Raw genomic sequence first — 15,222 nt, 5'->3', positions numbered from 1 at the left:
TATCACAATAATAAATAATAGCACTCAATCATTCAATTTATTATTATTGAAGATTATTATTAATTATTATTCCCCAATAGTAAAACCTGTAGAAACAAATTTTTAACAGAACCTGCTACCAATTTGATGATAAAAAAGCAATAAATTGCACACAAAGTCTGTAACATCTGACGATGTGAGCAAACTGTCCTCAAAAATATGACAAAGCTTGCCGACATGCTATGCCAATAAATTGCTAACAAAAACCGAGCAAAGCCTGCCAATATGCTATGTCAGCAGATTGGCAGCAAAAACCGAGCAGAGCTTGTCGTTACGCATATTTAAACACAATAATTGGAAAACTACCGCTAGATGGCGTCCATTTCTCGCATACAAAATTTATCAAACTTTCTATATAAGTGAAATTATAATCAAAATTTAAACATGCATTTATTATTTACGTATTTTTATGTATATGTTTGCTGCAAGTAATTGTCCAACAAGGAAATTAGGGCAAACTCTGCTCGGTTTCTGCAGCCAATCTGCTGGCACGTCAGCAGACTTTGTCGACAAGTCCCGAGCTTAATGCGGACACAGATGGCTATGGATTATGCATCGATATTTGATCGAATTTGTTGCCAATCTGCTAAAAAATTACTAGCATTTTGCTTGCTGGGATTATTAATATATTACTAATTATTATTATTATTATTTATTATTTATTTACTTTTATTTAGTATGTATAAATACATTAAAATCGGATAAATAATTGAAACATTTTTTAAGTTTGTATTATTAGTTTTACATATTTAATCTATTTTTTGAAATTATCAATCATAATATTAATTATTTTCTATAAATTTATCATAAGCATGAAAAACTTATCAACTGCTTATAACGCACTTTATTCGATATTTTTGACAATTTGATTGATATTTTATAATATTAGGTTAATATTAATCTTCATGTATAATTTACACAAACAAAAACTTAAGCAATAAAACTCAAACAGTAAGCAAATCAATGTTATGGATTTGCTATTGCTTATGTTACTGTCTTAAATTTTCGATTATGATTTATTCACTTATTGCTTATGTTTTACTGTTTAATTGTCAAAATAAAATGCGTAATGAAATCAGTACAAATATATTAAAAACTTTTTTTACCTGGTAAAAAGAGAACCTGGTTAAATAGAGAACCTAATAAAGACTTGCTATGAATAAATTTTAGATTCGAAATGATATAATTACTTTCTTAATTTCTTACAACGGTATAAACTGATTATTCTATAATATTTATAAAAATAAAAATATAATATCTGTTTTTCTTTTTATAAGAACAAAAGTCCGTATACACGAAGGATTACGCACAATACACACTTTTATTTTTTTATTGCAATGTCTATCACTCGCACGTCTGTGTCGTACAACAACCTTATTTGAACTCTGTCCGCCTCGACACATGCGATTTCTCACACTTGCGATTTCTCCATTAATCTATAGGCTTATTGCATTTAGCTCATATGGTCGTGCTAACCAATCGCATCAATCGTGTGGCCTTTTGACCAATAAGCATTCATAACAAAAATAGACCGCTCGAAGTGCCATTGCGCGCGAAAGAAAGAAAAGTTTAAAATTGTTTACACCCCAAAGAGCATTTCTTGCATTTTAATAAATGCTCTATATCTGTTTAGACAGCATGTATTTCTGATTCACTCAGATTCACACATCACTAACAAGATCAAACGAAATTGAAAACACGCGAAAGAGATCCAATAGCATACAACGCGGATTAGCGAAAATTTTTTAATTGGTGATTCCTAACATCGGCTGATGTGAGTGATATGGATTAAACAATTGAGAACACGTGAGAGAGATCCGATAGCACACGGATGCTGATTGGCGAATTAAATAAAATATAAAATATATAATAAGAATACTCGACTATGATTGATTAAATTTTATTTTCTGATTTGTAATCTATTATTTATGGCTTATTGTAGAATGGCACTTATATTTATGTCTTGAATACAATCTTATTAAGATGTATAAATCAATCACATCGGTATTCATAGTTCTTATATTTATAATGAAAACACTTTAAATAAGTTTCTACATTTGATATGATTGATCGATAATTGTCTTATTTATTGAAATAAAAATATAAGACACAAAGTGCGTGACTAATCATGTAACTAATGTTACCCGTAGTCTATGAAAGAAAAAACAGTTTTCAATAATGGACAACGAGGTGGACGTGTAAGATACATAATTATGCCACGTCTCGTCCGGATGGACAACTATGTAGTTACGTTTCCGCGCCTACGTTGCCAACAGAGTTCACAGAATCGTAAAACTAAAAAGGGGACGCTCCGACATCCAGGCTCCCAAGTTTGCCATTATTGTTTTTCTATTCCTGTTTTTCTGTTCCTGCACGGACAGCAGAGTTCAGATACAGTTTTATAATTTCATAGTTTTGTGAGAAATTACAAAGCCATAAGCTATTATTTCAGATCGTATTGTATTGAAAGCTGTGACGGGTTATAAGATCCCCTTTATTACTCCTTCACCTCACCTTTTGGTCAAGGAACCATCGTTTTCTACAACTTAGGCAGAATTGTGTAATTCTGAAATTAAACATTTACTCCTAAAGGGCGCCTTGGAGAAAGTTCACCCGTCAGACGATCAATTTCTTTCTCTATTTTTTTCTCATCAAGAAATCTTCGAGCGGAATGCGATTTATTTTAAATTTCAGGAGGCTGAATTCATACATCTCTCCTCCACATTTTAAGTTGGAAGACTGACGCACAGTAATCCGCCTCATGCTTCCTAATTATAGGATGGCTACTATAGACCTCGAGGATGCCTATCTATTGATGCCTATCCATCCGTCACATAGGAAATTTCTTCGTTTTCAATGGAGAAACCAGGTATACGAATTCAGGGCCCTACCGTTCTTGCTATCGCTCCCTTTATCTTTACTAAGATTATGCGTCCCGTAGTCAAATCATTGCGAGAAAGAGGCCTTCATTCGGTAGTTTAACTTGACGATTTTCTGCTTTTAGGCGCTTCAGATGAGGAATGTTAGGAAAACGCATAAAAGTTATTTTTATCCCTAGGTTTTCTCATCAACTATTCAAAATCTCAACTTACGCCTTCTTCAAAATGTAAATATTTAGGTTTTATTTTTAACTCGGTTCAATCTGTGGCCATCCCACCTGAGAAAAGACGAAGATTGTTTTCATTAATACGAGATTTTTCTCAGAGAACACATTGCTCTGTAAAGGACTTTGCGAGTATAATCGGTTCGCTTGTTTCGATCTTTCCAGCAATACAATATAACCTTTTATATACCAAGAGATTTGAAAGAGAGAAAGAGAGATGAAAAAAAGAAATTTTTAGCTCTTAAAGTCTTCTCTATGGATTATTCCAACCAAATGGCAATTCCCTCTTACTTGAGAGAAGATTTTAATTGATGGCTCAACGTGCTCTCGGATGAGCAATCCAATGTTATTCGATCTGCCCCCTTTGTTCGTGAGATTTTCTCAGATGCGTCACTAACAGGCTGGGGAGCTTCTTGCGACGGTCGACGGACCCATGGCTGGTGAATTATCTGAGGATAGATCTCTTCACATTAACGCTCTAGAATTGAAGGCTGTTCTGTACGCCTTAAAGTGTTTTGTAGCTGATCTTCATAGCTATAACATTCTGCTTCGAGTCGACAACACCACGGCCATTTCTTATGTAAATAAGTTTGGCTCAGTTCAATATCCCCTCCTATCAGATATTGCCAGAGATATTTGGAGGTGGTATGAGGAACGAAATATCTACCTTATGGCATCTTACATTGCATCGATGGACAATGTTATTGCAGACAGCGAATCACGTATAGTAAATACCGACACAGAGTGATTCCTATCAGCTCAGGCATTTAATCTTATCGAGAGATTCTTTCGACATCGATCTTTTTGCATCATTAATAAATGCAAAAACTGTGACTTACGTTTCCTGGGTCCCGGACCCAGGCGCCTGGGCGATAGACGCTTTTATGCTATCTTGGCACTCTTTCTATTTTTACGCCTTTCCACCCTTTATTTTGATTCCCAGAGTTTAACGTAAGATAATTGATGATGAAGCTACGGGAATTTTGGTCATACCATGGTGGCCATCTCAACCATGGTTCCCAATGTTTCATCATCTTCTAATCGCTGACCCTATCTTTTGTACACCTTCTCTTCTGTCATCTCCTTTTAGATCTGAACATCCGGAGCGGAAGAACCTTTCTCTGGCAGCAAGGAAATTATCAGGAAGGCATTCAGATCTCAGGCAGTCCCGTCATCAGCTTTAGACTTCATTTTGGCTTCGCTCTCTACAGCCACATTTAAACAATACGCTCGCCCTCTAAGATCCTGGTGGAGTTTCTGTCAGTCGGGTTCGTTAAGCCTAAGAAGTTGGGACTCCGAGCAGGATCAAAAGAATGGAAGAAAAACTTCTTGAAATCACTAACACACTTTCTTTATGTTACTTGGTTTATTTACTTGGTTTATTTAACAATTGCACAATTTCTTGGATTTAGTATTGCTTATTTTATTTCTTTCACACACGGTTAAACGTCGGCGGGCGGCTCGGCGCGTATCGCGTTACTCTGGCGGCCGACGACCGAATATGTCATCTGAGACGCTGATAGTACGGCTCGCGTGAACTTCGCCGTGCTCTTGTAATATCTTGCGCGATAATTATAATAACGATTCCGAACGACACGTTATTCTTTACTTTTGACTTTTGACTCTCCAGCAATTCCGCCTTGTGTAACCTGATCGATGCCCGATCAGCATTCTGATCGATTGCGTCGATCGGTTGCGTGATGTTGATTAATCAATATTACGCTCGGTTTGATCATCAAATTTAGGAATTTGCTGATAGACTTTTTCGCAATGTTCTCGCGTGATGTATTTCTGCGGTCTTTCGAAAGATTGGTCGCGATTTCGGCGGTCACACATTTGTGTCGTCTTTCGAAAGACTTTTCGAGATTCATGCGACCTAATTTTGTTGCCATGCGGACTACTTTTATTATTGGTTGTTATTTTATTATTGGTTGTAGATCTGGCTACAACATCCCCCCTCTGTTAGTAAAAGAAAACGGAGGTACGAAGTTTTCGCTTTTTACATAATTTTTTGTTTTTTCCGATACATTTTTTGGTATAATCGTTTGCTTAGAATCGAATACTTTCGCTTATTCTAACGGCGCGATCTACATTGCGTGAGTTATTATTTCATTTTGTTTTTTCTTTCTTATGACAATTATTATTGTTGCGATAACAGTGATTATTAGTAAATTTATTTATTAGTAACGAACTGCTAATTGATACAGGATATACAAAGTGTTTTTGTGAAAAGAGGGATATCTCGTTATCGTTTATTTCTTCATGTTATTTAATTTTTTTGTTAATTCTGTCAGATCTATTGCGTCTTGTATAACTTTTAATTTAATTTTTTCTGTCTTATTTATCTTGAAAGTTTCGTTTAGTAGTGTAATGTTATATTTTGGTAAATACGTTTTTATTTTTTTTCCATAATTGGTGCTTGTCGATTTTATTGTCGCGTCTGATGTGACTATTTTGCAATTGCTTGATAACATTATTTTTCCTGTATTTGTAATAGTTCTATGCATTTCTTTATTATTTTGTATTATGTGCTTTTTTCTTTTATCTCCTCTTAATTTTCAACGAACGGTTTAATTCAGTTCGTGTGCACATTTATCGTTCGGCGGCCCATTTTTATTTTATAGTTTAAATCGCTTATTTTTTCTAAAATTGTGTAGAGTCCGATCCATAACGCGTCTAGCTTTTTTGATCTCCCTCGCCGAACTGTTTCGTCGTGTAATAGGACTTTATCTCCTATTTCGAACGTGCGTATTTTTGTTTTTCTGTCGTAGGTTTCCTTCGCTTTTTGTTTTTCTTCTTTTACGTTTTCCTTCGCTATCTGATTCGCGGCTCGTATTCTTTCACGGAGTTCTTGCGCATAATCATCGTATGTGTACGATGATTTCGGTGAACTAGTTAGGGCCGTAGGTAGTGGTGCCTGGTGCCCGTATACCAGTTCGAACGGCGTGAATCCCGTAGCGGTGTGCGGTGTCGTATTATATGCGAACATCGCATACGGTATCCATTCGTCCCAGTCTGTCTGATCATTATTAATATAATGTCGTAAATATTCGGTTAATGTCCGATGTGATCTTTCGAGTGCTCCATTTGTTTCTGGATGATAGGCCGTCGTTTGCAATTTTTGTATTTTTAATAATTTGCACGTATTTTTAAATAATTCGCTGGTAAAATTTGTTCCTTGGTCGGTCAGGATTTTGTCTGGAATTCCATATTCTAGAATGATTTTTGTCACTAACTCTTTTGCTATTGTCGTTGATTTTGTACTGGTATTCCTTTGCTAAATTTTGTTAAGTTATCTTGAAATGTTAATATATATTTGTTTCCCATCGTCGTTACAGGCAATGGTCCTACGATATCTAACGCGCATTTCTCAAATGGTTTTGTTGGCGTATCTGTTATCATTAACGGTGCTTTAGCGCGTCGTTGCAATTTATTTTTTTGGCAATATTCACATTTTGAGATGTATTGCTCAACATCTCTTTTTAATCCTTGCCAGTTGTGGTGTAATCGTATTCTATTTATTGTTCGTTCAACGCCCTGGTGTCCTCCTATAGGTGCGTTGTGGTATTCATATAATATTTGTTTCTTTTCTTCTTCTTTATATTGTTTTTCTGACGCGACGTCGTCAGTTTGTTGTTCTTGTGTTATTGCTGCTACGTTACGGCTTAATGCGTCAGCATTAGCATTTGCTTTCCCAGCTTTATGTATTATTTTGTAATCGAATTCTTCCAATTTTAATCTCCATCTGATTAAACGTGATCCGGGATCTGTTACGTTAAATAACCATATTAACGGTTTATCAGTAATTATTTTAAATTTTGTCCCGTATAAATAAGGTCTGAAATGTTTTACTGCCCATACTATTGCGAGTAATTCCTTTTCAGTCGTATTATAATTCTGTTCTGCTCGTAATAGTACACGGCTGGCGTACGCGACGGGTTGGTCTTGACCTACCTCGCCTTGCGATAAGACGGTTCCTATTGCATAGTCCGATGCGTCCATGGTTAGAAGGAATTCTCTTGTAAAGTTCGGATATTTCAATATCGGTGCCGTTGTTAATTTATTTTTTAGCGTCAAATGCATTTTGCTGTTTTTCGGTCCATTCGAATTTCTCTCCCTTTTTTGTGAGTTTTATTAAAGGTTTTGCTATTCGTGAGAAATCTTCGATAAATTTTCGATAGTATCCGGCTAATCCGATGAATGATTGCACATCTTTTACCTTTTTGGGCATAGGAAAATTTTTTACGGCGTGCAATTTTGATGGATCTGGCGAAATTCCATTTTCCGTAATTATGTGTCCTAAATAAATTACTTCTTTTCTTAAAAATTCGCACTTGTCCGGTTGGAGTTTTAGATTGTTCTCTCTTAGTCTTTGGAGAACTAATTTTAATCTTTTATTATGTTCTATAAGGCTAGGACCATATATTACAATATCGTCAAGATACACTAGACATTTAATTCCTTGCAACCCTGTTAAAATTTAAAACGGTCTCGCTTTCCCGCGCGGAGAGCGGTCAGTCGGTTACCAGGAGGAGAAGCGAGGACGTTGGAGATAGAAAGGTGTGATTAAATTGTTAGGCGATAATTATAACAAAAACGATGTTTATTTGACTAATAGTGGTGCGATGGAATGCACCGAATCTTCGCGTTAATGTTCGTGGCCGTGGACGGGCGAGACGGCGATCGGCGCGCGGATAGCGCGTGAATATTCAATAAGATATCGCTCGGGCGGTCGGCGCGATACTGATCGCGGCGCGCAGTTCGGTGGCGCGGGGCGCGCGCGGCGGCGGCGGTGTCGCAAGTGTTCGTCGCGGGCCTTTAAATCGGCGTGGATTTAAACGTGCACGCGTGTCGCGGGTGTTGTCGCGAGGGTGGATATTTCGCGAGGTCGGCGGATCGTTGAGATCGGAGAACGGGTGTATCCGTTCCCTGCCGAGAGTGCTCGGCTGACGGAGGGTGCGCCCCTCGTCTGTCTGTCTGAATGCCGAGTGAACTCAGCCAGCCGGGGAGGGCCCCAGCTGTGTGCGGAGAAGAAAGTGGCGGTGCCGAGTGTACTCGGCCGACCAGGGTGTACCCTGGTGCTCGGAGAGGTCGTATCGGGGAGAATCCCGATACTCGGCGATGAAATCTCGGGAACGGCGGAGTCGGGTCGAGCGAACTCGACGCGCTGGGGAGACCCCAGCAACTCTCGGCTTGCCGTGCGAGCTACGGAGACGGCTTTCGGCCAGGCCAAGCGAACTTGGCGCGTTGGGGAGAACCTCAACAAATCTCAGGCTTGCTACCGGTTACGGATGCTCGCTTCCTTGAGACGGGCTCTCGGAAAACGAGCTAGGAACAGGAGTAAACGAGGAGTGAGTTCCTGTGGAGAGCGATGCCTTTTTATACCCGAGATCGACCTCGGTATTTTCGGTCGGATCGGTCGGATTGGTCGATCTCGGGGTTAGCATCCCTCTCCCCAGGAACGGGAAAAAAAGGATCGGGGGATGATTGGTTTTTTGGTAGGGAAGGAATTCGGTGGGAAGGTAACGGCGCGGTGCGGGGTGGTTGCGCGCTTGTGGACGCGGTCGTGGCGCGGTGCGGGACGCTCGCTCGGTTGCATGGCGCGGCGTCGGTGCGGCGCGGGACGCGTTCACGCTCGGTGGTACGGTGCGTGGCGCGGTGCGGGGTGCGTTCGCGCTTGTTGACGCGACGCTTGACGCGGTGCGGGGAAATACCACGAAAACATACGTGTTTTCGTGGTATTCTCCGACGCTTTCGGAGTTCGCGTATAAAAGTATTAAAAAGGAGGCATTTCTGCCTCTTTGCGGCCACTGCCGCATTCCGCCTGATGTTCGGCGGTCCCCGACGGATGGTCGGTCGGGGGAAATCCGGAGGAGGAATGGAGCGGAAGGATGCGCTCCGTTACAAATTGAATTCATTAGTCGTTGGAAGGTTGCAGGTGCGTTTTTTAAACCAAATGGCATTCTATTAAATTCATAGTGACCGTGTGATGTAGAGAATGCCGTTTTATTTTTATCTCGCTCCGTCATTGATATCTGGTAACCTGATGCGAGATCCAGTGTCGTGAAGTATTTCGCGTTGCCCAGCTGATCAAGTATATCCGTTATGTTGGGCAACGAGAATGAATCTCCGATTGTGAGATCATTTAATTTTCTGAAATCTATTACAATTCGTAATTTTGTTTTTCCTGACGCGTCTGTCTTTTTGGGCACGACTAATAGTGGTGCGTTCCATTGGCTGACGTTCGATCTGATAATTTCTTGTTTCAACATTTCTTGAATTTGTTTATTTACCTCGTCTTTGTGTTTTTCCGGTAAACAATAAGGTCGTACGTTTACTGGTGATGAATCTGTTCGTACTGATATTTCATGCTTAATCTTTGTTGTGCACGATAATGTATCCCCTTCTAGGTGGAACACGTCATTATATTCGTGACATAATTTTAATATAGATTTTCGTTCTTCTTCATTTAAATGTTCTGTGCGCAAGGAATTGTTTATTTGCTCTTCTCGAGCTATTAATTTTGTCTCTTTATTTTTTGTCTGCATTGCGTTCACAGATTCTTGTGTTATTTTTTCTTGTATATTTATTTCTTCTATTATTACTTGTGGTACTTGCACAATTTTTTTTCTTCTGTAATATTTATTATACTTATTGGGCATGTATAATTTCGTGATTCGACTAAGCAACATCCAATAAAAATTCCAGGCATCATTTCCTCTGGTTTCGTCAATCCAATTATGTTTTGATTAGTCGTGACTTGCACGATTGTTTCGCTGCGCGGCCCTAAAGTTACGCGCCTGTATGGGTACAGTCTGAATTTCGTATTTTGAAATTGTACTGAATTTGTTTTTGGATTGAACGCAGTTATGTATTTCCAAATAAAATCTGCTCCTAAGATTGCATCGTATTTCATTGGCGCATTATCTCGCACTATGTATACGGGGTGTCGTATCTTTTTTCGCGACAGTTGCACCGTAACATGTGTTTTGCCCAATGTTATTATTTCATGTCCTGTTATGCCTGTTAGTTTAGTTTTCTCTTCATAGATTAGGACGTGGTTTAGAACATGTTTTAGTTTTATTATTGTTGCTGATGCTCCCGTATCAAACAAGAAATTTATTTTTCTACCTTTGGCTTCTGCAATCGGTAATGTGATCGCATTTAATCCAGTATTGACGAGCGATGTCCTCTTGATGTGTGCCATGTGTGATACTCTGACGCGGGGCGCGGGACGGTCGATTTATCTTTGCCGGTTTCGCTCTTTTTATTTTTAAAGTTCTTCGCGGGATTTTCTCTTCGCGAATTCGAAAAAATTTTTCCGGAATTTTTGCTGTTTTCCGGTTTTCCGTTTAATATCCAACATTCGTGTCGTAAATGTCCTATCTTTTTGCAATAGCTACACTGTTTTTCAATTGTATTTATTCGTGATTGTCCTTCTGGCTTAGGCAGGGTATATCTGTTTGAGAAACGGCTAGTCCTACAATCGCGTCCATAATGACCGATTTTTCCGCATTTTTCACAACGCGGACTAGATGTATGCGCTTTAAATACTGGCCGGTTTCGATAGGTTAGCGTTCGCATGCTAGGTCCTCGCGTTTTTTCTTCCGCGGTTGCTCCTTGCTTCATGTATTGTTTGATATCGCTGCGATCGTACAATTAATTTAATTTCGTCGTGTAAACCGTTCTGGTAATTGTAGAGCGCCTGCTCTTTTATATTTTCTAAAATCGCGCGTTGCTGTTCGACCGTATGATTTTTTCCTTCTTCCATGGATTCGTATAATTCCATGGCTATATTATCTGTTCGTCTGCCGAATTCTTGTGCATTCTCGTTTGGTTTTTGTTTGAGCGAGTTAAATTCGAGTTGTAAATGTGCGGTGCTTCGTTTGCTCAAATATTCCTTTTCTAATTCTCGTTTTAATTGTTCGAAGTTTATATCTCGCGTACGGAAATCCATCATGGCCTTGCCTTTGAATTTAGTGCAAAGAATGGCTTCTAATAGAGAATGTTCATCCGCGGGATGTATATTCTTTATCGCGTACGTACTTGCGTTTAGAAATTCGTACACGCGTCCTCGTGACGTGCCGTCGATCTCTGGGATCATGTTACGCGCGTCTTTCAGTGTGAGGAATGTCAGTGCATTTCCCGGCTGGTTTCGTATATCTCGATACGAACATCCGTAAATTAGATCTAACGGGTGCGGCAGAAAATCCTGAGATATTCTCGTTTGTTCGCCCATAGGCAATTGTGTTTGCCGGCTTAATCCGTTGACTTGCACACGGAGATCGCGTATTTCATCCATTAATTCTCGAAGGAGACTGTTATCGGGCAGTGCGTCGATTGTAACGCGGCGGTTCGTTCGACTTTCTTGCGGTCCATGTCTCTCGACCGAATGTCGTAGTTGTAAAATTTCGTTGTCGATTTCATTCTGTTGTTCGACAGGTGAGTGAGCCATTTCGTTTATTAAAGATTGGTATATATTAAAAGAATTAAATATGCTTCCGTCTCGTAAATTCATATGTATGTGTTTGCGCGCTTGTACGTGTGTGTTAATGTGAGAGTCGGTGTCGTTCGGTTCGAGCAAGCTGTAATCTTTTTCGTCGTACGGAAATTCGCGTTCGGTTATTACGTGGACGTCTTCGTCACTATCGTATTGTAGTACGCGGCGCACGTTATCGCGTATTTCTTTTAACGCGTTTCTCGCGGTATTTAACGCGGAGATAGTATGCGGAAATTTTACAGGATTATTTATTGACCGCGATTTTAGCCAAGTCGCATTTGCTACGCTGTCCTTCGCTGCGGACATTCGCTTTTTTAAAATATAATTTTTCGGACTTACATTAGTAGATAAATCGTATACGCTCGCATGGTCGCTGCTTGTGCTGGCGTATCAGTTGGCTGCGTGTAGTAGTGCGTGTCGGTGAAGCGTCCTTGCTGCCTGGTATCGTTGTACACGGTCAGCGCTGGCTGGCTCTCGGTGCTCGTGGACTCTCTGGTCGTTGCTCCGCTGCCACTGGACACTCGTTGTCGTAGGTCGGCACTCTACTAATGTTGCACTGTGCACTTGACACAATTTCATGGGCGGCTTATTTTTTGACGGGGCCTTTTCCGTCCGCCTGTTTTCTACAGGTCTTGTATTTTCTGCTTATTGAGAATTTGATTCTTCTGCCTGCTTATAATGTCTATTACTGCAACTTATCTTGTTTCTTCAAGAAAAAAAAAATTTTTTCTTCTTCTGCCCGTAATGCAATGCGTCGGGGCTTACTCGTTTGATTCTGCTGGCTTGATTAACAATGATCCTCTCAAGTTGTTGTTCTTGGGGATGGTTTTGACTATCCCACCGCTGCCACCAAAATGTTGTACCCCGGATGGGCTACAACAATAATATTAGAGATAGTCGGGTTCGTTAAGCCTAAGAAGTTGGGACTCCGAGCAGGATCAAAAGAATGGAAGAAAAACTTCTTGAAATCACTAACACACTTTCTTTATGTTACTTGGTTTATTTACTTGGTTTATTTAACAATTGCACAATTTCTTGGATTTAGTATTGCTTATTTTATTTTTTTCACACACGGTTAAACGTCGGCGGTTGGCTCGGCGCGTATCGCGTTACGTCTCTGGCGGCCGACGACCGAATATGTCACCTGAGACGCTGATAGTACGGCTCGCATGAACTTCGCCGTGCTCTTGTAATATCTTGCGCGATAATTATAATAACGATTCCGAACGACACATTATTCTTTACTTTTGACTTTTGACTCTCCAGCAATTCCGCCTTGTGTAACCTGATCGATGCCCGATCAGCATTCTGATCGATTGCGTCGATCGGTTGCGTGATATTGATTAATCAATATTACGCTCGGTTTGATCATCAAATTTAGGAATTTGCTGATCCCAAATAAGAAGGGAGGGTGTGCGTCACGGCGGGGCCCGACCACGAACCAGTCGTGAAAACTCGTAATTATTTTGCGAAAAAATACTACCTCAGCCAGGAATCGAACCTGGATCTCCTGCTTACCGGGCAGGCATCTTATCCTTTCGACTACCGAGGCATGTGATGATATTTATCGCAAATAACGTGTTTAGAATAACACGTCAACAATACAATGATATATATATACATATATATACATATATATATATATATATTACAATATACATATATACATGTATTCTTTCGAATCCCCACGACCGGTACTCCAGAGCGATGTTGGTCTCTCACTCGATGGATGCAGGTCGGACTGCAGCGGCGACACCCTCCAACGCCATTGGCAAATATACAAATAATCCTCCTGGAGCACGACAGGAGAGATTGCATCAAGCATGGCTCGAGCCCCCGAATAAGGCTTTTTCGCAATGTTCTCGCGTGATGCATTTCTGCGGTCTTTCGAAAGACTGGTCGCGATTTCGGCGGTCACTTGTGTCGTCTTTCGAAAGACTTTTCGAGATTCATGCGACCTAATTTTGTTGCCATGCGGACTACTTTTATTATTGGTTGTTATTTTATTATTGGTTGTAGATCTGGCTACAATATATTAAACCCTATAAAGCGGTTGGAATCCAGACAGTGAGTCGCTGGATTCGCAGAGGTCTGGAGGAGTGCGAAGTGCAAAGCGATCTTTTTTCAACCCATAGCACTCGGCATGCTTCTACCTTCCTTGCTGCCGCTAGGGGAGTTTCTCTGGATCTTATCAAAAGAGCAGCGGGCTGGTCTGGAGAATCTCGAACTTTTGCGAATTTTTATAATCGCCCAATTATTAACGCAGAGGACTTTTGCAATTCCATTCTTTCGTCCTAAGATATTATCAGTATTATTATCAGTAGCAATATTAAGTTACATCAAGAATATTAAGTTTTTAGTTAGTGATATTTTATTTGTTTATCTTTTCTTTTATGATAAGGATCAAATTAATTTTTTGTTATAAGTTTGATGTACTACTACCCAGCCTTTTATTAAAGACACATTCATATGCTAATCGCGCTATGAACAATTACATAGTTGTCCATCCGGAGACGTAGTATAATTGTAAGATTAAACGAACTTATCAAGTGAAGTTCGATCTTAATTATGCCTTCTGTCTCGTCTGGATGGACTCTCCTCACCCTAAGCGTTTACACGCTTCTTCCATCCTTTTGGCAATTGGCTTTAAGACTTTAAAATAATGAAGAGACAAGATAGCGGACTTAGGAGCCTGGATGTCGGAGCGCCCCCTTTTTAGTTTGATTCTGTGAACTCTGTTGACAACGCAGGCGCGGAGACGTAACTACTATAGTTGTCCTGACGAGACGGAAGGCATAATTAAGATCGAACTTCACTTGGTAAGTTCGTTTAATCTTACAATTATTTTAATATATTATATTACTATTTAAGTATAATTAATTTATAATATAATTTTTTAATATATGTTTTTTCCAATATTATGAGTAATTCAAGCAAAGATATGAAGGATTTATCAGCGCTAAGAGCCGATTTAATTAAAAAACTGAAGAAGCAATTAGAAATACAGCGGCTCTCAGGGCTGCAACCGGGGCCATCACTTTTACTGCCGGAGTCACCACTACCTCCGCCGCCGGAGCCACCACTACCTCCGCCACTGGGGCCATCACTACCATCGCAGCTGTCAGATCAAAAACGTAAAAACATTATTTCTTAACACTATGTTAACACTATGTTAATTGTACTACTCTTTCAACAACTGAACTCAACTCACTCAATTAATATTTTCTTTTCTTTTAAATTACAGCAAGGCGATGGCAAAAGAGTAGAAACAATAAAAGAGGACGGGGATACGACGGGCGAGGACGAGGACGAGGACGTGGACGTGGACGTGGATGTAAACGTGACCGTGGCCATCCTCCCTCCCATCTTCTATCAATATTTTTATTACTAAATTTATTACTTATGCGGAATTGAGTTCGCTGGAATGACTATCGAGGATCCGATAATAGAATGACGAGAATTCTTAAGACAAATCACACTAATTTAATAAGTCAGTTTTTACAATGAAATGTACAGAATAGAGAGTCTGACGGTAGCGTACACGTTGAGAAGATAGAACAGATGTTCGCTAGACAGATTA

The 15,222-nt window shown here is 39.8% G+C and overlaps 1 protein-coding gene and 1 non-coding gene across 2 annotated transcripts; both read right to left on the bottom strand.

Moving 5' to 3' along the window:
* Positions 1-13,122: 13,122 nt before the first annotated feature.
* On the bottom strand, positions 13,123-13,194 carry TRNAT-GGU (transfer RNA threonine (anticodon GGU)). Its single transcript has one exon. It is a non-coding gene; the product is annotated as a tRNA-Thr (tRNA).
* Positions 13,195-13,837: 643 nt separating this feature from the next.
* On the bottom strand, positions 13,838-14,996 carry LOC148935271 (uncharacterized). Its single transcript, XM_089081781.1, has 2 exons — positions 14,854-14,996; positions 13,838-14,760 (listed from the first exon to the last, which is right to left on the bottom strand). Exons 1-2 carry the CDS (start codon positions 14,994-14,996, stop codon positions 14,505-14,507), a joined length of 399 nt encoding a protein of 132 aa, XP_088937907.1. The 3' UTR covers positions 13,838-14,504.
* Between the last annotated feature and the right edge of the window lie 226 nt (positions 14,997-15,222).

The sequence above is a fragment of the Pogonomyrmex barbatus genome, unplaced genomic scaffold, assembly GCF_055798465.1.
Source record: "Pogonomyrmex barbatus isolate J1 unplaced genomic scaffold, ASM5579846v1 scaffold5, whole genome shotgun sequence".
Taxonomy (NCBI): domain Eukaryota; kingdom Metazoa; phylum Arthropoda; class Insecta; order Hymenoptera; family Formicidae; genus Pogonomyrmex; species Pogonomyrmex barbatus.
The sequence above is the reverse complement of the archived record's forward strand: the minus strand, read 5'-3'. Positions and strand labels throughout refer to the sequence as shown.

Excerpts from the sequence above, each read along its gene's own strand:
- LOC148935271 (XM_089081781.1), bottom strand. The coding sequence starts at position 14,996 with ATGGCCACGGTCACGTTTACATCCACGTCCACGTCCACGTCCTCGTCC. Across the intron at positions 14,761-14,853 it reads GAAAAGAAAATATTAATTGA|CTGCGATGGTAGTGATGGCC; the intron begins GTGAGTTGAGTT and ends TTGATCTGACAG.